The 26,164-nt window shown below is 44.3% G+C and overlaps 1 protein-coding gene and 1 long non-coding RNA gene across 4 annotated transcripts in view; one reads left to right on the forward strand and one right to left on the reverse strand.

The window, feature by feature from the left end:
* The window catches only part of LOC144142459 (uncharacterized), a 72,606-nt gene that overhangs the window by 18,956 nt on the left and 27,486 nt on the right, over positions 1 to 26,164 (forward strand). For 2 of the 3 annotated variants that reach the window (XM_077673996.1, XM_077673995.1), the window contains exon 3: positions 21,852 to 22,061. In XM_077673996.1, the coding sequence (XP_077530122.1) occupies positions 21,852 to 22,061 (210 nt within the window). The remainder of the gene's footprint in view (positions 1 to 21,851; positions 22,062 to 26,164) is intronic. The other variant, XM_077673997.1, reaches the window with a different exon arrangement.
* Positions 4,561 to 11,031, reverse strand: LOC144142461 (uncharacterized). Its single transcript, XR_013316990.1, has 3 exons — positions 10,775 to 11,031; positions 8,983 to 9,252; positions 4,561 to 6,097 (listed from the first exon to the last, which is right to left on the reverse strand). It is a non-coding gene; the product is annotated as an uncharacterized LOC144142461 (long non-coding RNA).

The following is a 26,164-nucleotide window of genomic DNA, read 5'->3' on the forward strand; positions in this document are numbered from 1 at the left end:
ATCAATGGTTATCTTGCCTTCGCATTACATGCCCTGCCCACGTCCATTTCTTCTTCTTAATTTCTACTAATATGTCTTTAACACCAGTTTGCTCCCTGACCCACTCCGCTCTCTTCCTTCCCCTCAATGTTACACCTATCATTTTCCGCTCCATTGCCCTCTGAGTCGTTCTCAATTTAAGTTGAACCCTCTTAGTGAGCCTCGACGTTTCTGCCCCGTCGGTGAGTACCGGTAAGTCGTAGCTATTATACACTTTCTTCTTCAGGGACAATGGTAGGCTGCTATTCATTATCTGAGAATGTCTGCCGTATGCCCTCCGCCCCATTCTGATCCTTCTAATTATCTCTACCTCATGGTTGGGATCCGGGGTCACAACTTGGCCAAAGTAGATATATTCGCTTACAACTTCCACGGCATCGCCCCCTCTCCCAAACTGTTGTGCTGTCCCAAGGTTATTGATCATTACTTTAGTTTTCTGCATATTAATTTTCAGGCCCACGGTTCTACTCCGTTCGTCTAGTGCGGAAAGCATGCTTTGCAATTCGCCCCCCGAGTTACTCAGCAAGGCAACGTCATCAGCAAATCTGAGGTTACTGAGGTATTCTCCATTAACCCTTACTCCCACCTGTTCCCAATCCAACGTTCTGAATACTTCTTGTAAATATGCTGTGAATAACATTCGAGAGATTGTGTCTCCTTCTCTGACGCCCTTCCTTATAGGTATTTTACTGCTCTCCTTATGGAGGCTGATGGTAGCTGTGGACCCATTGTAGATATTCTCTAGTATTTTTACATAATGCTCATCTACTCCCGGGTTCCGTAATGCCTGAATAACTGCTATGGTTTTGACAGAGTCGAATACTTTCTCATTATCTATGAAGGCTATATATAGGGGTTCAGAATACTCAGCGCACTTCTATATCACCTGATTGATCGTGTGAATATGGTCCATTGTTGAATAACCTTTACGGAACCCTGCTTGTTCTTTAGGTTGACTGAAATCTAAGGTTGCAGAAATTCTGTTAGCGATTACCTTGGTAAGTACCTTGTAGACAACTCAGAGTAAGCTGATCGGCCTGTAATTTTTAAGGTCCTTCATGCCACCTTTCTTATGGATTAGGATGATGTTCGCGTTCTTCCAAGATTCCGGTACGCTTGCGGTAATTAGGCATTGCGTATACAGGTTTTCCAGTTTTTCAAGTACAATTTCTCCTCCATCCTTCAAGAGGTCTGCTGTTCTCTGATCCTCACCAGGTGCTTTGCCCCCTTTCATTTCTTTCAAAACCTTCCTTACTTCTTCGGTCGTTACTGGTGGGATGTCTATCTCCTCTGAACTACTTTCTCTTTGGGCATTATCCTGGATGTCCTGGCTACTGTACAGATCCCTATAGAACTCCTCGGCAACTGTGGCTATGTTATCCCTTTTTTGTAATGACATTGATTGCTTGTCTTTAAGTGCATACATCTGATTTTTTTCTACGCCAAGACGCCGCTTTACTGCTTTCAGGCTACCTCCGTTCTTTACAGCGTATTCGATCCTCTCCATATTATACTTCCGTATGTCAGCTGTCTTACGCTTATTGATTAACTTCGAGAGCTCGCCTAGTTCTATTCTGTCAGCTGCGGTAGAGATTCTCATGATTTGCCGTTTCCTGATTAGATCTTTCGTCTCCTGTGAAAGTTTACCAGTATCCTGTCTAGCCATCGTGCCCCCGACTTCTACTGCACACTCCGTGATAATGCGTGTAAGGTCGCTGGCTTCATGTGTCGTAAGCTCGCCTTTCTCGGTAAGAGCTGAGTATCGGTTCTGCAGCGCGATCCTGAATTCTTCTACTTTATGCCTTACTGTTAGCTCATTCATCGGCTTCTTTCGTACTAGCTTGTTACGGTCCCTCCTCAAATCTAGCTTAATTCGAGATCTTATCGTACGGTGGTCACTGCACCTTACCCTACCGAGCACTTCCACATTCTTCACAACGCCAGGGAAATCGCATAAAATGAAGTCTATTTCATTTTTATGGTCCCCATTCGGTCTCCTCTACGTCCACTTCCGGCTCTCCCGTTTACAGAAAAAGGTATTCATTATGCGTAGGTTATTCCGTTCTGCGAACTCAACTAGTAGGTCCCCCCTGCTATTTCTACATCCCAGACCATAGTTCCCAACTGCCTTGTCTCCAGCCTGATGCTTGCCTACTTTCGCATTAAAATCTCCCATAACTACGTTATACTGTGTTTTTACTTTAGCCATTGCTGATTCCTCATCTTCATAAAAGCGTTCCACTACCTTGTCGTCATGGCTGGATGTGCGGGCATAGCCCTTTACCACCTTGAGCTTGCACCTCTTATTGAGCCTAATTACAAGAACTGCTGCCCTTTCGTTAATGCTTTAGTATTCTTCTATTTTGCCAGCTAAGCTTTTATTGACTAGAAATCCTACGCCAAGTTCTCTTCCGTCCTCTAGACCACGGTAACATACACACTAAAAATTTTTACGCCCAAAAGGGTGCTTCAGCTTGTCGCCGCAGGAGCACCCTAAAAACTGAATATTTTACGCCCTTTAGGGTGCTTGGATTTTGTCGCCGCAGGAGCACCCTCTGTGAAGCACCCCAGAAGACAGGTGCCTTATAAACACCCTTTTCCGCCTAAAAGTATCCTAGGGTGCTACTTAGCACCCCAATCTGTAGGAGCATCTTCTGCAAAAGCACCCACCTAAAGGGGTACAAAACGGGTGCGTCATCCTCGGTTCACAGGTGCAGCAGGTGTGAGACCACATATTGCACAATATGACACACGATTATGGTATGAAACATTCGTGCTTTCCAAGCTCGGTTCTGTGAGACATTCTATTGAAGCTCAACGTCAGCTGATAATTTCCTTGAACTTGTGTCACCGATTGTTAAAACATATATTTAAAGAGTCAGGAGCCACATCCCAGTACAGAGTTATAACTTTAGAGGTAGTTGATTATCCAAAACTTCGTAAAAAAACAATTATATGTTCACTTTGCCGAACTGCAGTACACATCCTTCGAGCTTCACTGCACAGTATAACCATACTATGCAGTGAAAGCAATTAGGTGTGCAACACTTCAACCACACAAAACTTCCTTAAACCTTAAAACCCTTGGCTTCTCATTATTGCATCAAACTTGCAATCACAGTAGCTACCTGCAATGTTTAGTGCCTTATCCTTGAGCTGAGCAGGAAGGTTCAATATGAAGGAAGACCAAATGCAAAATGTATTGTTTCCTCCGTACTGCGGCTCATAATATAGTTCCCTCCGTACTGCGGCTCATAATCTACTTATAAAAGTTGGGTACCCAAGCCATTTATTTTCGTTTGCATTATTCTTTTTGCTTTACTAAAAAATATTCATATGGTACAGCACTTGCAAGGTTTGGTGGTATTTGGAGTTTTATAAACATACCTTTAGACTAAATGACCCCACATAGCAATAACAAGAACTGCAAACATCACAGAACAATGCATACAAGTTCCCTGGTGAAGCCCATGGTTGAAATGTAATGCCATTGTTCAGAAAACATTATTTTATCATGAGGCTAGCTTGTACACGGTGCCTTGCATTATGTCCCTGCCGGTGGATGTGGGGTCATTTGTCACTGTTGCAAATGAACAGCCAACAGCCAGGGCCCATTAGTTTTGGCTAGTATTACGAGGTGCCTCACGGTAAGCATTCTACGTCGATAGACTTTTTTAGAGTTGACTAGAACTGAAATCAGCAAAAGATTCTCTACAAAACATTCATTCTATCGGCAGCTTTAGGGTTTGCTATTTCCATAGTTGGGTTTCTTCTGCCTTTCTTAACAACATTTTTCTTTTGATAAGAAGGTGCACAACCAAAAGCAAAAAGCTTTTCTGTAAACCTTTGGTAGCTATATAATTGTTACAAAATATTTTACTCTAAATATGGCAGCTTAAACTGAGAATATTTGCATTTAAAAACATTAAAATAAGTTTAAATTGATCATAAATTTTTAGCTGTTTTTACGCAAAACTGTACATGGGATATGAAGTGCACCACAAGGAGGGCTTTGGATTAGCTTTAGCAAATTTGGGACATTTAAGGTGCACTGAAATCTCTACGCATGCGCTTTTTCACTTTCTGTATCCACCAGGAAAATGGCTGCCAATTTAGACAGCGATTCTAAATAGTAGTTGACGTGCATTTTAAAATAATGACAAACATTATAGCCACAAAATTAATTTTTACAAGTTGTAGACATTGCCCGTTACACCAGACATTGGACTACACTGTCAAGAGCTTTGACATCTACAATGACGTCTACAAAGCAGGCTTATACTGGTAGAATGTTTCATACCATAATTACTGTGTGTTCAGAGCTCACGTGTGAAGCATGGATACTGCTGCTTCAGCAAGAACCGAGGATGAGCACCCTTCCTGGTTCTGAAAAAAAATAACAGAGGAAATGCCTTAAGCAGGATTGTGAAACGGGGTTGAATGAAACAAGAATGAACAAGAAATTCTTTCAAAACATGTAAAGCAATGCAAACAAATATTTATTTCAACTTATTTCTACAAAAGACCACCTCATGAAAACTGGTGGTGGGGTACTGGCTCAAAAAAAAAAAAGCAGAGAGCACTTATACAAATGCTACAGGGAGCCTTCGCAACCAACAATTGTTTGAACACACCTAAACTAATCACTGTTCAACAAACTCATAAAAAATGTTTGAATGCATAAAAAACCAGTGGTAAACACAGGAAACAGTTAAAACAGAATGACGGCACAAGTTTGTCCCGTCGTTCTCTTCTGTGTCCTGGGTTTTCCTATGGTTTTTCATCCATTCAAACATGTACCAGCTAGCCCAGTCCAACGCCTTGGTATCATAAAAATATGGATAGTCAATCCTTACACAAAGTTGAAAAAAAACAAAGTATAAAGTACGTGACAAAATTAAAACGACAGCAAATTGGTTGGCTTTTAATTTTAAATGATAATATAAAAAATAATGGCATGAATGAAAGTGAGCAGCACGCGAAGTACCTTGTTGCTAGCCCGACATTCCACTTTGAAGCAAAATGTCCGCTTTCAACACTACATAGGCTAAACATGCAATGGGGCATTCCTTTAGGCACACAAAATATACCATAATTGTTAAAAAAGCTACGAATTAGTTGAAAAAACCTGACCACGACAAATTGGAATTAGTGACTAGATACAGTTTCAGAAATACACAGCGACATCATATAAAAATATATGGTTCCCATACAAAGATTGATCATAACAAAAATTCAGAACATTTATCAGACTGGCATCAATGTGCAAAGCAGCTTAATGAAGGAAGACGGTCTTCACTAAAAACATGTTAATATTGGGAGCTCATGTGCTTCCCTGCAAGTTGGGTGTGTAAACCCACTGACATCTTAACTAACCCGCCTGAATCATCACTTGATAGACATTGAGGAATTTTACGAATTGGTTTATTGTAGCCAGCTGTCTAGTTTATTTCCCTATTTTTCTTGGCATTTCGTGTCTAATTCTAAATTTGGTGACTAGATAGCTTTTACTATGGTCATGCACTGGTGACAACGAATATTTGATTTTACTTTAAAAAAATTTCAGTTTTGTTTTATTGCTCACCAGCCAACGATCTGAAATATCAGAGGTGCTTAAAACGTATGTTGGCATTTCCTTCCTGCAGTGTAGTACAACTAATCATGACTTTTACCATAATTTGTTCACAAATCGTAATATGTGGAAAGTATTCAGCTAAATGAAAATGTCATTTCAGAAGCATGCACAATCAACAAGGCCTCAATGACTCTCATGACGTGGTCCACTTGTTTCTGTCACAAATAACCTGAGTGCAGACACATTCCACCGAAGACGAAGGTAACATGCCCTCTTGGGTGATGAATATTTAAAAAGCCTTACGAGTAAATTTGCTGCTGAGCACGTGAAATTGTGGCATTAAAACAAAAGATCCCTCTGCGGCATCTTTCACTTGGAGGAGCGCTTGACCACAAACTTTGAGAAGCTGGAAAATGCTCCATGAACCGCTCCAGCCAGCAGAAACGATGCAGGACACAAGTTGGTAGGCGGACCGTTGGCATCCTGCGATTGTGAAGATATTTCTGTTTAGTAGATGCTCTTCTTTTTGTACCACTGTTTATTTCACCTTTAACAAGCAGCTGAACTCCTTAACGTTCGCATAATAAAATGCTGCAATGCGGAACAGTTAGCAGGGTTACCTCAATTTTGCTTTTCTACGAATTAACACAATGTAGGTAATCTGCACACAACTACAATCAAACTACAATTTTCACCTACTTCACTGCTAACATCAGCGTTTGACTGCTCAAGCACAAATACAGGTTAGACATGTGAGCAATCTGCTAAACGTATCCCCACAAACTGAACAATCAGGCATCAGAAATCGGCAAGGAAGGAGGTGTCACGTTTAAATGGCACTTTTTTTGTTCAAAACATAAACAACACCTGGAAGCTTGAAGCGTGAGAGGGGGTCTTTCACGCTGACAATGTCAGAACATAGCTTGCTAGTGGGCACCTGCACGATGTGCAGAATGTGTTTCTTTAAAATGCGTGCGAAAGTTTGATTGATGTGTAGGACGAGAATTGCAGCACTTTTTGACACAGGCCTTGTGGACGCTTCTGCCTGCTAATGTCAATGCGGATTCCTGCTAGTCACCCTCTTCGCTTCTTTCTGAATATAATGCTTTAGGCATTATATTCAGGACAACGACTGCATCAAAACGTGCAGCAATTACCTACGTCCCACACATCGGTGAAACTCTCGCACACATTTTCAAGACACGCAGTGCATACATTGTGCATGTGCCCACTAGCAAGCTGCGTTCTGACATTGTCAGCGTGAGAGACCCCCTCTCACGCTCCAAGCTTCCGGGTATTGTTTATTAGATTCCATGCGCTGAATGCAAATCAGTGTACATTGGCGAAACGGGCAATCTGCACAGAAGATTAATGCAGCACTGGAACGAAGTGAACAAGGGCCATGCAAAAACAAGTCCACTGGCAGAGCACCGTGAGAGGACGGGACACGTGGTCGACTGGAACAAGACAAAATTACTGACAACTGAGTGCAATCTATCTTCTCGATTACTGCTCGAGTCCCTCATTGCTCAGACGACGCCCAACATTATCAACATAATGGATGGCAATCTGCACCATATCTATGCAAACTCATTGCGCCGCGTAATGCCCAATATATAGCTTCGTTTTCCACGACACATGCTCACCGGGAACAAGCAACAAACCGTTAAATGGCTTTCTTGACTTGGTCAGTGACCTACGTTTCATCACTGCAATAATGCTTTTACCTGCCTACACGGCGTTCCGTCAAACACTGGACTACACCACATGAGCCATTGGCGTTCTTAACCTGCACCAGAGTATATAACCTTTCACTACTGCTATGAGATAGACCCATAAACGCACTTCAATATGGCCTTTATATTTAGCTCTTGGAAACATTATGTATAATTTTACCTTTAAGTTGCACCTGCTACAGCAGCTGGTACTATACCAAAAACATGAAAAAAAAAAACAGTGGTTTAACACGCCAAAGCTACACTTGTGATATGGGGAGCACTGTAGGGGAAGGCTTCGCATTAATTTTGACCATCTGGGTATTTTTGTGTGCATCGAAATCTCCAAACACGGGCGTCTTTACGTGTTGCCTCCATCTGAAAAGCGGCTACACCAAGCGGTATCTAACCGACATTCGCCTCCACAGCGCACCACCCTAGCCACGGCAGTGGGTTAAACATATGAAATAAAGCGAGTTTTGGAGTGCAAATGAAAATATTAATCACACGTCTTATTTTCCCAATCGATGTACCTTTTGAAATCCACCATGCAATCCCCCCTCCCCTACCGGCCTACCAAAACACCTTTGTCTCAAGAGGTAATCAGGCTATTGTTAATGAAGTAAGTATTTACAATCCGAGACTTGCCACCGTTAAAGTCATGCACTTTGTTTTAGAGATAAGCGACATTAGCCATTTGCAGCACCAGGAGTTATTTGTGTTAAGATCAGATTGAAAACATTGACGGTAGTAGTTGAAAGAAATTGTGTGATAAATTACAACATCATCTGCAAATAGACCTACATGGGAGGATATGCAACATGGAAGATAGACCAAGCAACCTGCCTGGGGGAACAACAAAGTGGCACGAGCAAAAGAAGTTTATAGTTATTAGAAGTAAACTGCATTTGAGAAGAATGAAAATCTTTTGCTCAAGTGAGGACATTAGGGTGAAGTTTGAGAAGTAGTCTGTGGTGTGCAATGCGATTGAATGCTTTAGAAAAATCGAGAAAAACTACCGCAGTTTGTAAGCCTGTGTCAATGGATCAATGTTGATCGTGAACAAATCCTGAAAGTTGTGTTTCTCAAGTAACCCTTGTGAAAACCGTGGTGATACTCGAATGTGATATTGTGATTTTATAAATAATTAGCGACCTGAGAGTGGATGAAATGTTTCCTGACCTTGCATATGGTGCTTGTTAGGGAAATTTAATGGTGAAGTACCGTCTCCTGATTTAAAGACTGGTGCTACCTCGACTATCTTCCAACCATTGAGATTAGTGCCTGTCATGAGAGACTGCGAAAAAAGCGCTGTCAGAATTCTACAGACTGCGGGATGTACTTTTCGGTATAGTATGATTATTACCAGTATGATCTGAAGTAGACCAGTTTGTATTGCAAGTTTAAAACCATATCGAAAGATCCTAAATGTTTGCTTGGCTTGATTACATACGAATACTTGCTTCAAAGTCAGTTCAATTTCTCTTCTTGCCCTTTAGTCGTCAGCCCCAGATTCTCTTCAATATCTCTGCTAAGCAATGACACGCTCCATACGCACAGCACTGCTTCATGAAAATGTTTCAAATAATCAGAGGCCACAGCACTGCTAACAGGTATACATCATGGCAAGTTCCACAACATGCAATAACTAACCTGAAAATACATAATCGGTGGGTGCACCGATATGGCAGCAGTGCCTTGACCGATGTGTCGAGCAAATGCGCTGACTTCTGAACGGGTGGTCCAAGCGGCCAGATGATGGATGAATGACCATTCCTGGCGGCAAAGCGTACGGAGCACCAACGAAAGGCCAGGCAGTACTTGGGTACAGCAGGTGCAGTGTCGGTTGGCCAAGGGAGGCCCTGGCAAAGCCTTTGAAACTGGACTGGAAGGCAGCTGACCCAGGACAGCCAGCAGCAGCACCTGCAGGTGCATAATCTGTGAGTGTGCTGACACTTGTTGAAATACAAGAAGAGCACACACAAAGCACGAATGCTTACATCAAGTAGATTTTTAATCGTTTAAAGACAGTAACCTCCAAGGCACTAATAAGAACATTCCCGGAACACCCCAAGTGAAATTTAGGTCACAGTAAGAATGTATTTATTAGACCTGCAGGTACTGTGAGTGGGGTATGCATGATATATGCAAAGCTAGCTACTGAGCTAATTTGCATGGAACGCATGCTAGCAGCTCATCTGTATTCCTTGCTTTCAATCGGAACTGGTGTGTGATAGTTGAGGCTCCTCCATTTCAATGTCTGACTTGTATCTGCACGTTCAATTCTCCAATATAAATCGAGTTGAGTGAGTGCCTACAGCTTTCTTGTTAGTCTCTGTATGGCCTGCGGTTTTGCGAAAATGAGAACTTGCGAATTGGCTCAATTTTCTGCACTAATTTAAACAATACATATGCCTCTGATATCAAGCCCCAGACTTCCCGAGAGCTACTCTGACAGAATCGGCAGGCGCCTCGTAGGCGTTGTGAAATCTCCCCCACTACCCCGAGACTATGCTAACTCCCTGCGAGGCCACATGCGCGCATTTCACCTTCAATTTGCACGTATGTGAATTCTATACCTCTATGAACTCTCAGACGGGCGTCGTCATATTCGTGCCGGACTCGTGAAACTCGGCAACGTAAATTACCGCACTCGCTCGCTGGCGCGCGGCCCGAACTCTCTCACCGTTTCCGGCCCTTGCATACTATTTTCTCCACCTTGCACTTTGTAAATTCTCATGTTTAACTACACCTCGTGCGCCCTCATCTCTTGCCTGCTTTTCTTCCAGCACAACTCCGTCAGCACCCGGTCGACGCGTGCGCTGTCGGGGCGCGTTGGCGAGCGAGTACGGCAATTTCGCTGGTGTCGAGCTTCACGAGAACAGCACACATATCGCGGCCCGAAGACCGCGAGGCGTACGGTCGCCGGTCTCGCGAGCGCAATAGCTGCGAAGCGCACTGCACGGAATTCGTGAAGGGGGGGAGGGGGGGGGGGGAGAGAGACGCCAGCCATGGAATCACGTGTACGCGTTATCACATGCACTTCCAGGGAACCTCCTGTTCATGTTATTTCTTGGTATACCGCGGGTATTCACGAGGGAGGACTAATCACAGCGTTGTGCCACTCACGCGAAATTGCGACTGCGATCTGCAACCGCAAAGGCACTGTTTGAGAGACACATAAACAAACGCCCCGGTGTTAAAGAGCCTTGCGTGATGTGAAATTATTAGCAGCCGTGTACCATAGCGCGAGCATCGTAGCCAAGGTCTAGCTTCAGCGTAAATTGATGCTGACTTCTGCGAAACGGTGGACTGGGCGCCAAACAAGTATACTAACTCACCTAGGCTCTCAGAGCAAACGAGATGGGGGTCTAGCGAATTACTGACCCATAAACACCAGAACTCGTTCCAACCAAATACAGAATAATAAAAAATGCGTACTTACCCGAGCAAAAACGATGTTTCCAACGTAAAATTCTCCTTCACTGTCGTCTTCATCTCGCGGACACACGAACACGCTTTGTTCTGATGCAATGTCATCCACTTTTGACGCGCGGTATTTTATCCGGCGATGATCGTTCTTCCGGGGTCCCCATGTTCAACACACGCGTAGGTTAGAAGGGTAGACATCACCCATAAAGCTTCTATAACTATTATTTAAGCTTGAAATAGATAAAACAGATTAAATCACGCCACTAACCACTCGGCACAAAACTCCATGAAAAAACACACACAAAAGTGAGAGATAGTTGCCAGACTTCAAATGTAGCACCTCTAAGTTTGACGAAAATTGTGTTACTACTGTAATGTTGGTAATTATCTTTCTGCTTTCAAAGTCTGAAATGTGTTTATAACTTAAATTTAAGGTTTTAAACACAAAAAGTGAATACACATAAAGTAATTGACATATATACTGATATTGTAAAGAGGTTTGACGTTTGTTTTGGTTTTGTTTTCACGGCGGGCTTCTCAAGAGAGAACGTGCGAGAAAACGAGCTACTTTGGGTTTAGGAAGAGGGCGGTAAATGTCGGCGTGATAGAAAGCAAGGAACAGGTGCTTACCCTGGTCGTTAAAAAAGGAGGTAATGAAACCCTCACGTAAAAAAAACAAAAAAAAAAAACACGTTCGACGAGGAATCGAACCATTGACCTACAAAACAGTAAACCGACGCGTTAACAAACAGCTATGTCGGCGGGCGGTATTCGGAGCGCCTAAAACAACTCTATACTTACGTAAGTTGTCAACGAATATTGTTGCTTGTGTCTAGTCATCGCCTCCTTTAACGATGGTCTAGTTTATGCTGCATTTTTGAAATTCTGGCTGTCCTAACGCTTGTTTCTCACGCACCGGTCTTGCAGACGAGGCCGCATTGCTAGCGCTGCAAGCGATTGAGCCAAAGCTCCATTATTTGACTCAAGAAAAGCTATCGCAGTCAACCCGACCTTTTCTGCGCAAGCCACGGCAGCCACGAAATAAATGGAATGTGCCGTTAGAATTATGGCGTTGATAACGCTTGTTTGACCGGCACCGTCTTGCAGACAAGCAACGTCGCTCTAATACTACAAGCGATGTCACTCCTGGCATGTCAGGCGCATCAAACCCATCGTGTAAAACGACTGCTAACAGTGCGAAAACCTCTGAGTTTGTAACAAGTGGGGATTTGCGGTGGCGGCGACGTAATAGGTACAGCAAGCAGGTAGGCAGAACAGCAGCGTAGGGTTACAACCTTTCCCCGAAAAAAAAAAAACGGGCCTTCCGGGGGGGGAGGGGGGATTGTGTTGAAAAAAGACGCCATGTTTTTTAACATGCAGTGCCATTTATTGTAGTGTTTTCTTAGAGAGAAATCAACATAACGTTTGTACTGAAAGTGATTGAGAGCTTGGTTAATCGCTCTGCATGTGCTTCACTGAAAAGTAACCGCAATTGCTGACCGCGGCGGTAGAATTTCGTTATTTTGTTCTTCCCTTAGGTCCCCCTCCATCTGAGGCAGCGCGCTCGCCCGCGTATTTTCTCTGCTCGCGTGTCTTTGCGCAGCTTGTCGTTGTCGACACGTATTTATCGTCTTAGTTGTTGAATTGACGCTTATAAAACGCCAAAACGGGCATAATCACGGCACAAAAGCCAAAAAACCGGCTGATGACGGCTGGTTTTAGATATGGACCGGCAACCGGCCCGCTGTTTAAAAAACCGGTCGGGCCGGTCCAAAACCAGGAAGGTGGCCACCCTACGGCAGTGACGAGCGAAAATGATTTTACACGACCGCCCCCGTCGGCCTGCGCAAAAAAGGAAGATAGAACCCCTGCATACACGCCCTCGAAGAAAGCTGTACAGCCGATTCAGTTTGTTGTGGACGAAGAGCAGCCGAGGCTGCAGCCACAAACGATTGCGCTTGCCGTGGTATGAGCCAAAGCATATCTTCACATAGTTATGTTATCGTCCGTCTGACTGTTACTTACTGAAGGGAAAATTCAGAACACAAACGTTGACGTCTAGCGTCTATGCCAGACATAGACGCTGCTGTTTAGGCCCTAAAAACCACCTTCAGGGTGTCTGTCGGTTCTGTCTGATGGCGCGCTCGCGCCGCTGATTACGAACGAGGCGTCTGTTGGCGTTGACTTATCGTGTTGGCGAGCCGGTAAACGCCATCACGGTTAAACTCCCTGTTGGAAGACTACGCTGTTGGGACGATAGAGTGCCGACAGAGCTTCTTATTGGCCCCACAAACGCCATCAAGGTTAAACTCCCTGTTGGAAGACTAGGCTATTGGAACGATAGAGTGCCGACAGAACTTCGTATTGGCCCCACAGGCGTGCTGTGAGCCCAACAAGAAAGTCTTGTTGGAATTTTTGCCCGGGGCATAATAATACGGGAACAAATTCTTAGGTAAATTCGATTTCGTTGAGGACACCGATGCCTCGCGTAAAAGTTTTATTTATAGGACTACAAGAGGCATTTTGTAGCCTTTCCTTCCCGTGCACCCAGACATCGAAACGAACCTTGTGATACACTCGAAGCAGTAGATTAGTGCAGAGTGGAATTTAAACATTCAGCACGTTTTGTTCAATTTACGAACAGCAATTTTAGAGCCTTTCCCCTGGTCTATGTGGAGAGTTCATATTTATTCTCTCAACGGGCGGTGAAATAGTGCAATGTGCGGTTTAAACATTCAGCCTGTTTTTGTGCAATTTTGCATGCTTGCATTCACACACCGTTCTTTTAGGCACCCTAACGATAAGGTGCCGTGGTAACACCCCAATCGAGAAGAAATACTTTTTAGCACCCCTTTAACGGTCGTAGCACCCTATGAAACTGTTGATTACACCCCTGAATTTTGGCACCCTCGAGGTGGGGTGCCCGAGCAATATTTGGGTGCTTGAAAGGTGCAAAAAAGGTGCAAAATGTTCAGTACACCCTCCTTGCACCTTAAAGGGTTTAAAAATGTTAAGATTTACACCCCTTAATATGTGGCACCCTCATGATTGGGTGCCGGAGCAATGTTTTAGTCCTTAAAAGGTGCAAAAAGGGTGCAAAATGTTGAGTGCACCCTTTTAGCACCTTTAAGGGTGTTAAAAAGTTTAGTGTGTAGAACGTGTCCATTTTTCAGCACGGTAAAGGCTTCACCTGTTCTCCTAACCTCAGTAAGCCGTATGACATCCCATTTGATGCCCTTTAATTCCTCGAACAACACGTCTAGACTCGCTTCACTAGATAAATTTCTCGCGTTAAACGTTGCCAGGTTCAGATTCCAATGGCGGCCTGTCCGGTTCCAGAGATTCTTAGCACCCTCTGTTGCGTCACAGGTCTGACCGCCGCCGTGGTCAGTTGCTTCGCAGCCACTGGAGACTGAGGGCCGTGGGTTAATTGACGTATTCATGGGAGGTTGTGGCCGTTACTACACCAGGGTGGCCAATCCTGCTCTGGTGAGGGAGTGCGTTACCGGCAATGGTCGCCGGGGTCAGGCCGCACCCCAAGCCCCAACTGCAATTCCTGAATTGCAAGTGTTTTTCTTTGTGAAGGGGGGGGGGGATTGCTAGCACCGGGATTCGAACCACGGTCTTTCTACACGCGAGGCGGAAAATATATGTGTGCTTATTGCAAGTATATGTGTGCTTAATTTAAGTTCTTTGCCGTCTCTTTCCTTTGATGCTAGAGGGTGTACACAGCCATTTGAAATGTTTCGCAACATTTGCTGTAAGCAATCGAATGCAATTTAACAGGTTTGTTTTCCTCAGAGCACTGTACGGTATTTATTAGGTTATGAGGAGGTTACAAATTGAGGACGCGAGAAAAATGAGAGGATCTAGGGAACATCAAGAAAACTACTAAACCAATATAAGACAAGAGAAATTAGAGAACCACACTAATCAAACAATATAAAAATGGAATAAGAAAAAGTAACAATTTTCTGCCGAATATTTTAAAACTAACTGCAAACCAGTACCAGCGTAACTTCCGTACTTTTGCACGCTGGGAAATGCCGTGGGCCCGCATAAACTACGGCACACAAATGCTACGTCACCTTCTTCCCCTTTATCTAAACAAGCTTTGACACCGAATAGTCTTTGAAAAATCAGTGCCTTTTTATTTTTTTACCGTGCTGTTCAATTGACACCCACTTCTCGTCTAGTGATTGTATACCTATATGCTTGATGTAATTTATCTTTTTTCTCCTCCTTCCTCTTCTTTTATCTTAGACAACTTTGGTTGCGTTTTGCTTCGTTTTGTTATAGTTTGTTGCTATGCGTACGCATATCTTGCGATGGGATTTGTTTTTTTATTATCCATGAATTGTAACTTTGTATAAGTATGTGCATGCTTATGTTGGTAGCAAGCCGCTGCTGCCGTTTTGCTTGTACACGGGGCCGTGGACCCTGTCAAGCCCGTTTGGTGGCTTTTTGTTCACGGTCCCCAACACAGATGTAGTTGAAATAAAAAGAATGAATGATTGATTTATTGACCACAAAATGTTCTGTACAATCCAGAGAGACTAAATGCAGCCGTTCTATAACGTACTTCATATGCACTATAGTTCACGGCTTGCTGACGATAAAGAACTTAATGGCAAGACGTTGTCCGCTTGAATGCACAGCAGGAAAAATAAAAAAGGATTTATCAATGCCTTGCTAATAGTATAGTACTACATAGTATTTAAATACAGCACGCACGGACAGAAGGGCCACAACCACAAAAGGTGAAGAAACAACGAACACAGACAATTGCAAGACAGGCCAGAAGCAAACCCATACATGTCAAACCCAAACGGCTTGTCGCGGTGTGGTGGCGCCGTCTAGGTTCACTAATGATAAACACGGCTTCCCAATCGGCTGCAGAGCGGTTGGTTACGGTGAAGTCATCGCAGACCACGAAAACGCACGATTTAGCGGGAAAATATAAATTCGAAATTAAATTCATTGATTTCTCGGGGAATAAAGCATTGTTTTCATTCGAGCAAGCGCGGGGGACCCTATAAAACGCGAAATCTTTCTAATAACACAGACTTGTTTGTTGTCTTCATGGATCCTTTAATGTTACACCTATCATCCTCCGTTCCATTGCTTGCTGAGTCGTCCTCAATTTAAGGTGAACCCTTTTTGTGAGCCTCCAAGTTTCTTCCACGGATTCACGGGAATTCACCGTCCATTTCGAAAAAAAGGCTGTTTTATTGCTCTGGTTGTGTATCCTGCTTTTTTTATGTATCATGCCCATGTATGCCAATTTTATATATCATGTCATCACGAATTTTATGTATCACGCCAATGAAGGGGGCCTGCGGCCTTGTCAAGCTGACTTCTTTCAGCTTTTTCCGCAGGTCTCCTACTTCATGCCGCTCATGTGAAATAAAGTCATATTCTATTCTATTCTATTCTATTCTATTCTATTCTATTGTTATATAATGGGGATTCAATCAATCATAATCAATCATAATCCCCATTATATAACAATGAACGGTGAATTCCCGTGTATTCGTGGTAGAAATTTGCAGGCTCACAAAGACGGTTCACTTTAAATTGAGGACGACTGAGCAACCAATGGAACGGAAGATGATAGGTGTAACATTAAAGGATTCATGAAGACAACAAACAAGTCTCTGTTATTCGAAAGATTTCGCGTTTTATAGTGTCCCCAGCGCTCGCTCCAATGAAAACGATGCTTTATTCCCTGAGAAATCAATGAATTTAATTTCGAATTGATATTTTCCCTCAAAATCGTGCGTTTTTTAGGTCTGCGATGACTTCACCGTAACCGACCGCTCTGCAGCCGATTGGGAAGCCGTGTTTATCATTATGGAACCTAGACGGCGCCACCATACCGTGACAAGCCGTTTTCTGCCTTGGGTTTGTTTTCACCGTATTTCAACCTGGCTTGTATTTGTTCAGGGAGAAATTAGTCATTTCTTGAAACATAATGCTCGCTCGACAAATATGGTCACGTAAGACACCGTTGCTTGCGTCAATCGGTCAGTGTCATCTGAGACCAAGGAGGTTAAAAAAAATGCAATTTTTTTTAACCTCCTTATCTGAGACAACCCCAAAGCCCCGCAGTCCTGTGCAGCTAATCCAAGCATAGTGCGCGCAGTACCAACAGTAGTACGCATCCGTACTTCTATGTTTAGGTGTGCTTTCATTACTTCCACTGTTTGTCCCACCATTATTGCGGCTTTAAAAAGAATATGCCTTAGATTTAAGCGCAAATAGGTCCTTCAGCAAGCTTATAATGTCTGCCTAATTTACGCTTTCTTTTGCCGCCCTCCGCAAATCGTACAGCTGGCTGGTATGACATCATAGGTTCGGTTGCGGGAAATGAGCTAGTGGGTCGCATGGCCATTCCCCTTTTCCCTAATTATGTAGCTTATTTGAGTGAAGACTACGTTAAAAGTGGTGTCAGTATGATTATAACGCAACAATCTTTTCAATAAACCACATTTTTGTTTTCTCCTCATGGCTCCTTTAAGGGACAAGGCGAGAGAGGACTTTATGCAAAAACAGCGCTCAAGAGGGGACACAAAGAAAGAGGCAACACACACAGCCCTGTGTGTGTCCCGTCTTGAGCGATGTTTTTGTATCAGTATGAACCAACGAGCGAAAACCTTTTCCATTGTAAAAGAGCGGAGTGGGTCAATGAACAAACGCGTGTTGTGGACATATGAGCAGAAATTAAGAAGAAGAAATGGACATGGTCCGGGCATGTTAGGCGAAGGCAAGATAACCGTTGGTCATTAAGGGTAAAAGAGTGGATTTTTGGAAAAGGCACGCGTGGGAGGGGCACCAGAATGTTAGGTGTGAAGATGAGATCAAGAATTTTGCGGGGATAAATTGGTTGCAGTTAGCAGATGAGCGGGATAATTGAAAATCTATGGGGGAGGCCTTTGTCCTGCAGTGGGCGTAGACAGGCTCATGTTAATGACCGTGAATCATTTTAATCGACCTTATTCAGTAACAGGAATTTTTAACCTTATCTCACATTACTAACCACCGCTACTGATCAATTATTTCTCACAGACATACTCGTAGTTACCTGGAACCACGTGCCAATTATATTCGTCGATTAACATTCACTAGGAAACCCTTCCTTCCCCACCCTTCAGGATGCCGCATTTGTGCCGTTGTAAACCACTGGTTTCTCGATCTGCAGGCACGAGTTCCAATCCGACGTGAGCCCAAGTGTGCTATTTCCTTTGCAGACGAGACCATTTTGGTAGCATTCGTGTTGACGCCGACTACAACGATGGCAGCTTCACTTTTCGCGTTAATTCAGAAATAAAGGCTTCCCGTTGACAATTACTTCGTTTTGGCGCCCTACCATGGTTAAGGACATTTTAGCATGGAATGCGTCGTACATAGCAGATTCAATAGGACAGCTGCTGTCGAACGAGCTGTTTCGCTTCTTAGTTTAGTGCAGAAATAATGAAGGAAGCTCACACAAGCCCGTAAGACTTGAAGGTAGCGAAGCTGTTAACCTTCACGACCATCCTGAAGGTTTAGGTACACCCTTACAGCATATTTGCTTCTTCTTCGCTGCCGCAAAGACCTTTACCCTATCATTGTTGCTATGAGTGTGAGCTTCCTTCATTTTTTTGGTAGCGATAATCATTGTGCGTTATCTTGGAAGGGCATGCGCTATGACGTGCCTTTCTAGTTCCGCGCGTGTGTTGCCACGATTACGGCAAACACTGGAGTACTTTCCGTTCCGAGAAAGGCTATGCCATAATTACAGGGAAAGCTGGAGTTCTTTTTGCCAATCTTAGCTAATCTCCCTAAGTGGGCACGATTAGCTTGACAAACGTGCGCAAGGGACGCTTGGCGGCCGCCCCGATGCGGGCGCACAGACGTGCGCTCGGCATTTTCTTCGCTTTTTTAACTGCCGGCGGTCGTCGCAATGCTCGCCCTCACGTGCGCGCTCTTGGTAAGTTCTTGGTATTTTTAATTTTGGACACGAAAAATTACGATTCGCTAAATCGCTTCACTGTAAAAAAGCGTGAAATACCGTAGCTTTAGATCGTTTTTTATGCACTTCAGCTAAACATCCTGTCCGCTAAACGTAATGAGAATGCGTTGTTCTAACAGATCTCCGGCGTGCTGCGATGCAGGCGACACAGCAGCGTGCTGAAGCCGCTGCGTTCGACAGTACGTCGTAAAGTGCTGCCATGAATGCAAAGATAACGTTTTCTCTTCGCCTCCACTGCCATAGCTATTTCTCTATTTTTCAGAGTTGCCCATTTAGGCAAGTAATGCATGGCTCGGCAAGGGAGTAGGCAAAACAAATTTTGCCAGAAAAAACGCAATGGGTCTCGTACCCAAGAGTGTTTATTGTTTATCGAAAGGGAAGCGCCACTTCTTATGAAACTGACTATACAATAAGCTGTAAAACTTGATCGATTACGTGAAATCTCATTACAAACCACCGACTGTCAAATCCATAATTTCTATTTCCCTGTCTTTTCAATAATACAATGCTGCCTCTTGAATTAGGGTAAGAGTACTCAGTTGGCATGCAAACCCAGAGGTCACAACAGCCTCTGCCAATCTAGCTCTTACGTTCATTGAAGAGATCGTGTGTGGTTCGGAGAACGCAAATAATCACTCAGCGAAACCCCATTCAATCCTGTGCGAAGTATTTGGAGGATAAAATTGTCTCACTAACCTGAAAATTTGAGGAATTACGTCCGGTGTGCGAAAGGCCACGACGAAAACAGGGGCGGTATTCTCGTAGCTGTCCCCTTTAAAAACGTCCCTTTTGCGTCCCTTTCATCGTGACGTACTTCCGGTTCAACAGTGGGCCTTTGATTCAAATACCATAACTGTTCTCGCAAACGCATTTTAAAGAAGTGAAACCGTATCAGAGTATCTTTTATGTGTTTTTTTGTTCCGCGAGCGAACCAACAATAAGGCGACGAAAAATCGTCTGCTCCAAATCGTCTGCTCCGAGTATCCACGGCTCATAGCTCCGCCGTGCTTGTAAGGCGTCACATCCGGGTGTTCGCTTTTAGCCAATCAGGGCTAGCTCAAAAGGGACACTTTTGAAAGGGTCACAAAAGGGACAAAACACGGGAATACCGCCCCAGTCCTCTCTCTGTTTCGGGAATGCCTAGCGACAAATTAGGATTTGAGAAGATTTAGAATGACAACACTCAACAAGGTAAATTCTGAGAAAGCAAAGGTTGGCCTATCCTACTGACGCAAAATTTATGTTAAGCAAAGCTTGGTGTGCTGGTTTCGGAGACCATCGCATTCTGGCTCACATTGTTGCGCTGCATAATACTGCCGCTACATAATACGAAGACTGAATATCTATTCACATGTGATTCAGCTCTGGCGTCTCGGCGAATAAAGGTGCCTTTCACAGACATATTCACAAGCGTAGGGATCACCATTGCGGTTCTGCCTTACCCCCAAAAAGCATCCAGAGTCTTTCTCGAGCTACATGCAGTGTTTAATGCTTTAAAAACTTCCGGCGAGAGCCTGGGACGCTATTACAGGTACACTATGCATGATCAGACGTACGCACAATCCTCTTACATTGCCTGTAATTAATGTGAGGTGAAAGTATGATATGAGGTTGTATACACTAAGGTGGGAGAGTGTTGTGTCGTTGGGAATTTGAATAAATAACTCAATATTTTGATCACGACGACCCAGGTTATCCTACCTAACAGGTAGAGTGGTCTATCGTTATATTCTGATATCTAGTACACCTCCATTCTTCGAGACTTAAGATGCGCTAACTAAAGATGTGCCTGGGCTATGGTTTTTATACGCCTTAGTGTGCTGTAGGAGTCCCACAAAATGCCCTCGTAAGTGGCCAGTGTGCATATAACATACAACAAATAAAGATAACATCAGGCACTCTCTAGAACATGGTCGTTATAGGAAAAGCCGTCGCGTGGATGAACGGTACTTTGCCTTCTCGGTCTACGCCAAAACCTCAAAACATAACTACTGCATCCCCACACCCCTTCCCCCTTCCCAATCAGAAGCATTAAATTGTTATGTTCGCTTTAGCAAATACTTCCTAATAGGATGCTCCTCCGGTGTGAAAAATGTCACTGAAGCCCGTACTCTGGCTGTCTACGGTATGAAAAGCGTCGTGTATGAAAACATAAGAAACAGCCTACTTAAAGGGGCAATATTCTGTAGGCCTCATTGCTGCAGATAGGCCTGTTTTGTAGCGTGTCGGAGATGCTCGGCCGCTGCATGGCGATGTTTCATTTTGATTTTCGATGAGCTTCAGCTGTAAGTGCGGTCGTCGTTTGCGATGCGCCATTCCTCCTATAAAGATGAAGGATTCGGGGTTTCTAGTAGGCGTCAGCGTAGCGGCCATAAATTGTTGGCGTCAGCGTAGCGGCCATCCGCTGAATTGATTTTGAGTGATACCTCATTCATTGGAGCCAGCGTGGAGGCTGGGTACTGTAGCTACGCCATGCATCCGACGAGCGAGTGTAGGCCTTTTTAATACCTGTCAGTATATGCCATAACACATATCGCTTTTTGAAACTTTGTTAACTCGGTCAAGTAACATAACCAATTCGTATTTACGTTTACCGGGGCGCTGTCTGTTCCATGTCTATTCACCCAGCATAGTGACTACGTGGCTGCGTTACACACTGAAACAGGTCACCATTTCTCTTCTTGGTTGTTACTGCAGTGTCTGGAACGTATGAAAAGAAATAGAACGCCTGTGAACTGACATTTTAGCGCAAGTTAGCTATCTCCTGTTGGCTATGTGCAATCATAACCAGCCAGTAAGGAGTGCGTCATATCCCAGGTATTGCTTCCTATCGTAAAGTTTTCAACTGATCTCTTTCTCCGATTGCGCGCGCGCTGTGCTTTTCAGGAACAGTAGTCAATTAAATCCCTTTTTCGTATAAATGAATTTGCACCTACGATTTTACTAATACAATAAAAAAATGTTTCTTTTACGTAAAGCAACAAAACGCGTGAAAGTTATAGCAACATAACATGACAGTTGGTTCAACGCCTTTTCCCAGATTTGTTAACTTTTGATCTGTTGGGGCTACTTACAGGACTGCTACCCGGAGTAGGAGGTGGTTTGCCAGTGCCCTTTGGACCAGGCGCACATTCCCTCTTCGGCTCCCTCCTAAGCGGAACACCGTTTGCCACACATCTTGGTGGTCCTTCAGCCCCTGGCGGATACGGTGATGCTTCATCTTCAAATAGTGAGGCGGGGCCTACGGGCTCCAGTGCAGGAGCTTCACCAGCCTCCTCGAGTACTGGTAACCTAAATGTTCCTAAATACTGGTGATGGAGGGAACTTCCCTCAGTGAGCAATTACTGCATCAACCCTTTTGAGTGTTTTTAAGTGGATAAAAAAATATATTCACGCGTTCCTTGTTCCTGTAGCTCGGAAAGCATGCTGAATTTCTGCGCTTTACGACGGCAGCAGTAGAACGAGCTGCAGCGCTGCATAATTTCTGTGGGAAAACCACGCAACTGTTCTCCTTTCTTTCGCTTCACCATACACTCTGCTGAAAGTCCGTCCATCGAAAAGGTTTTGAAATTTATCAGATGATAAGGGTTTCTATCATTGCAGCGCTGCTAGTTCTAGCAAAGCTACGGCGTTTCTAAGGAGACGTTTATGTCGGTATCTTTGGGTTTAGGCAGGCAACGTGAACGTTTCGCTTTTCGTTAAGCGACTAGGTGCCTGCGCAGAGGAGACGTCACAATAACGTATTATTATACAGAACGCCCGTTGTGCGAACAAACCTGTTCTTTCCAGACACTCGCTGAAACGTATCGGATTTCTTATTCGTCGGTGACTCCAATCACAATCGGGATACACAATTTGCGTTGTGCGCTCTCAGGGCTTCTTGTGTTACCCGTTGGATCAGCAATGCTTGAGTTACAATATTTATATACGCCATACTATTTTCGCGAACTCTTCTAGGGAGACTGTTATGCCAGTATCATTCCCATTGGAGGAGGACAGCGCATTTTGTACAAAAAAGCTTCGCGTGACAGAGTTGATCGGGGACCAGAGCGTGCATTTGGCTTCATGGCTGAGCGTTGAGACCTGGGTGACGTTGAATTGTTTGGTCTCATCAGCGGTGTCGAAGTTGCAAAATATGCCTCGTTTTTCTGTCTGCCACAGAAGCATAGCTAAGGGAGAACGAGCAGCGGAAAGTTCGACACCTTACCGTTTACATAGAAACGCCTCAAAGCATCCGCGGCGATGACGGTCCACATGAAGCCGCGGGAAGTTTGCCGTACCATGGTTGCTTCGAAATGCGCGCCCTTGCATCCGCTCCTAGCTTTGTATCGCCGTCCCTGTGGTCCTGCAGCACAACACAAACCACTGGTGACTCTTTTAATAACGCGTTGTGGTAGTGGGGTGTTCCATTGTAAGGCACATCGGGCTTCGCCTTTCAAGAATCATACCCGAGAACAATCATTATGTTTCATGATGCAAGTGATTGCATATGAAACAATGGAGTGCTATCGGAGCGGCCACCCAATGCCAGTTACCCGACATGTCCTCCGCATCCGTCATCTGCAGCGATTGATACTAGTAATACACTTGCGGGAAGAGCTTTCGGAACGGCTAAAAGGAAACACGTATCTCACAATGTCCCTCCTCGCTGAACTGTCACCGGGTTTAAGTGCGTTATCCGAAGGCGAAGCAATATCTCGATCCACTCACGGCTGCCGCAGCTACTTCGCTGCGACTTTCGAGGAAATAGCGGTGTTGAATGACGCCGACGCAAAATGAAATAGCTTTGCTCCGATCTTTGCGAGCCTTGTAAACGGTGCCATTGATGTTGAGCTCTTCGCTCGAAGCCGTGCGATAGAACACCTGCAACGTGGCCGGACCAACCCTATGGCCAAGCTATGTTGAATCGAGGGCACTTTGAAATCAATTTCGCGTGATTACGTTTTTCGCGTGCGCCAATATGAAGGATTCAGGACTGGTAATGCATTTCGCCCTTAAGAGGTGGAGCTCGGGGAGACCTTTTTTTGCAATACTGTACACGTCAGAATGGTAATTGCAAAATGGTGCCTGAAAAACGTTCCAGGCTGAAACGCTCCTTCTATCGAAATACGTCAGACTTGATTAGATAAGTTTAACCTGTAATAATTTAGGAATCCGTTCCGTATTCGCAGGCACCCGTGTGCGGTCGGGTACCAGAGAAAAGTGAAATGAGGGACTGGGTACCAGTTTATACAGTCTGGTGGTAGAATATCTTCATAAAGAAGGCATTTGTGCGCTAGGCGCGTCGCATATTGGGCCAAAGAATTCCACAAAAGTTTGCTCTTCTCTGTACGAAAATAAAAGTTTGAATAGTGTTCAAAACAATGAACACCGTATGATCTGATTGAATATTTTTCTAACCACGAATTTAAAGTTACATGCCCGGCAAAAAAAATCAGAAAATAAGATGTCAGCAAAGCACTTTTCACAACGCAGCGAAGGCAAACGCATTATTGTGGTACTGCCGAAAGCATTGTCTGCGCGTCATCGACTTTGTTTAACCTGTACAACTTCTTATTTTCCGCGTAGCTATTTTCTTATTGCACGACCCTTTCGCTTTATTCCGTGGGCCAGTTTTTATGTAATCAAGTGAGGTGAAGTCAATTCCAAGGGTTTGCAGTTGTAATTATCGCACCCCTTGGTCTCGCCTCTTATCTCACAGCTACGAACATAAAGTAGATTGTCTACTTACTATCTACAGACCTCCTAGCAACAGCGTACCAATTTTTTTGTGAACCATTGGCCACCGTGCCTGAATTAAAATGTTTCTGTAAACTTTCTACAGAAAGTTTTGTGTATACTTTATACTCCATCGCTGTTCCTAACCCAAGCGTTTTTGACAGGACATTCCAAATGTGATGCAGTAGGAAAAGCCGACCGTGCTGTCAATACAGCTTAATTGAAGGTCGTCATTATTCTTCTCTAAAATGTTGTGTAGTGGCAGCAAAAATGAAAAAGAGGAAACAACACCACGTTAGGCTAATCGGGATCTTCATGGGATAAACATGCACATTTTTCGGAAGCATAATTCACACGCGCCACTTTCTGAAATGTAACAACACAACCACTCTTCAGTAACCTAGTACAGCCGAAACAACGAAAACGCAAACAAGCACGACATCGTGACCTGGCATTCACCAGCAGTGCACTTCATAATTGTATAGCCGCCATCCGCAGCTTGCCGATGCCACGGTGAGGCGTGCCTCTCATTGCATTTTTAAAAAAACTTCTCGTTATTATTTCCAAAATACAATACCGGAAAACACTGGGACGTGAACTATTGCACATATCTTCTTGTTTACTTTATAGTTGCAAGCTGTAACTAAAAAAACGGTTATCTGGGATGGGTTGAACCTCGTTATTTCGAACTCAAAGGGGCCCTAAAATTTGTTCAAAATAAAAGAAGTTCGAATTAACGAAAGCTATTTATTACACATAACATTTCCGCTACCGCACCGCCAGTTTGAATAAACCAGCAGTTAGAATTAGGCGATTGCGGATAAACAAGGTTCGATTGTAATAGACTCTAATGCAGGGAAACGATAGGTGTCTCTCACCGTTACGTCCTTGAGGGGGCACTGTTTTACTCGGAGACGCAGGCTGCCGTCGTTTTTTGGCGCCAACACGACCGGAGATGCGTGGGCGCTCTGCGAAGGCCGCACAACCTTGTTGAGCGTCTCCAAAAGGGCGACGTCCAGTTTCCCCTTCTTCCGGATGCTGAGCGGACGCGGAAAATAGCTCCAAGGAAGCGCGTCCTTGTTGAAATGCAACTTGGAGGACGGTTTTCCACCCATGGGCCTCCGTGAACCTTTCAGAACATGGCTACAGCACATTGGCAAGCTGTTTTAGCTCACATTCACTGCAAGGACACTCTAAAAGGAAGTGCATGATAAGCTCTGGAAACGCCCATTTAGTTGGGACCACGGCTGACTTTGGCGAGCTAGAGATATCAGTTTACACCAGAAAAGGTACGATTTCTGCGCCATTACTCACTCTGTAGCTACCTCCCGCCACGTCAAGCAGTAGGACCTCGTGAATAATGAAATATCTTTCCAAAAATAATGGGCACCGCCAAGCCAGGGCAGTACGTATATTGCTGACGACACCGCCTGTTTCCGTAAGAAATGTGTAAGCGCACAACATCACGCGCTTCAACAGCACCATTGGCCACTTGCGATAGTGGCCAATGGTGCTTAGTAACCAATGGGCGATAGTGACCAATGGGCGCAGCATTTGGGCAACGTGACGATACCTGCTCGGCAGAGTTTGAAGACAATATCACCTATTAGTGACATACCACAGTCAACCAATGCTTAAACACCCGTTCCAAGCAAGCGACCAGAAACATGT

This window comes from Haemaphysalis longicornis, unplaced genomic scaffold, assembly GCF_048455015.1.
Source record: "Haemaphysalis longicornis isolate Haplotype H1 unplaced genomic scaffold, Haemaphysalis longicornis Haplotype H1 scaffold_6, whole genome shotgun sequence".
Taxonomy (NCBI): Eukaryota; Metazoa; Arthropoda; class Arachnida; order Ixodida; family Ixodidae; genus Haemaphysalis; species Haemaphysalis longicornis.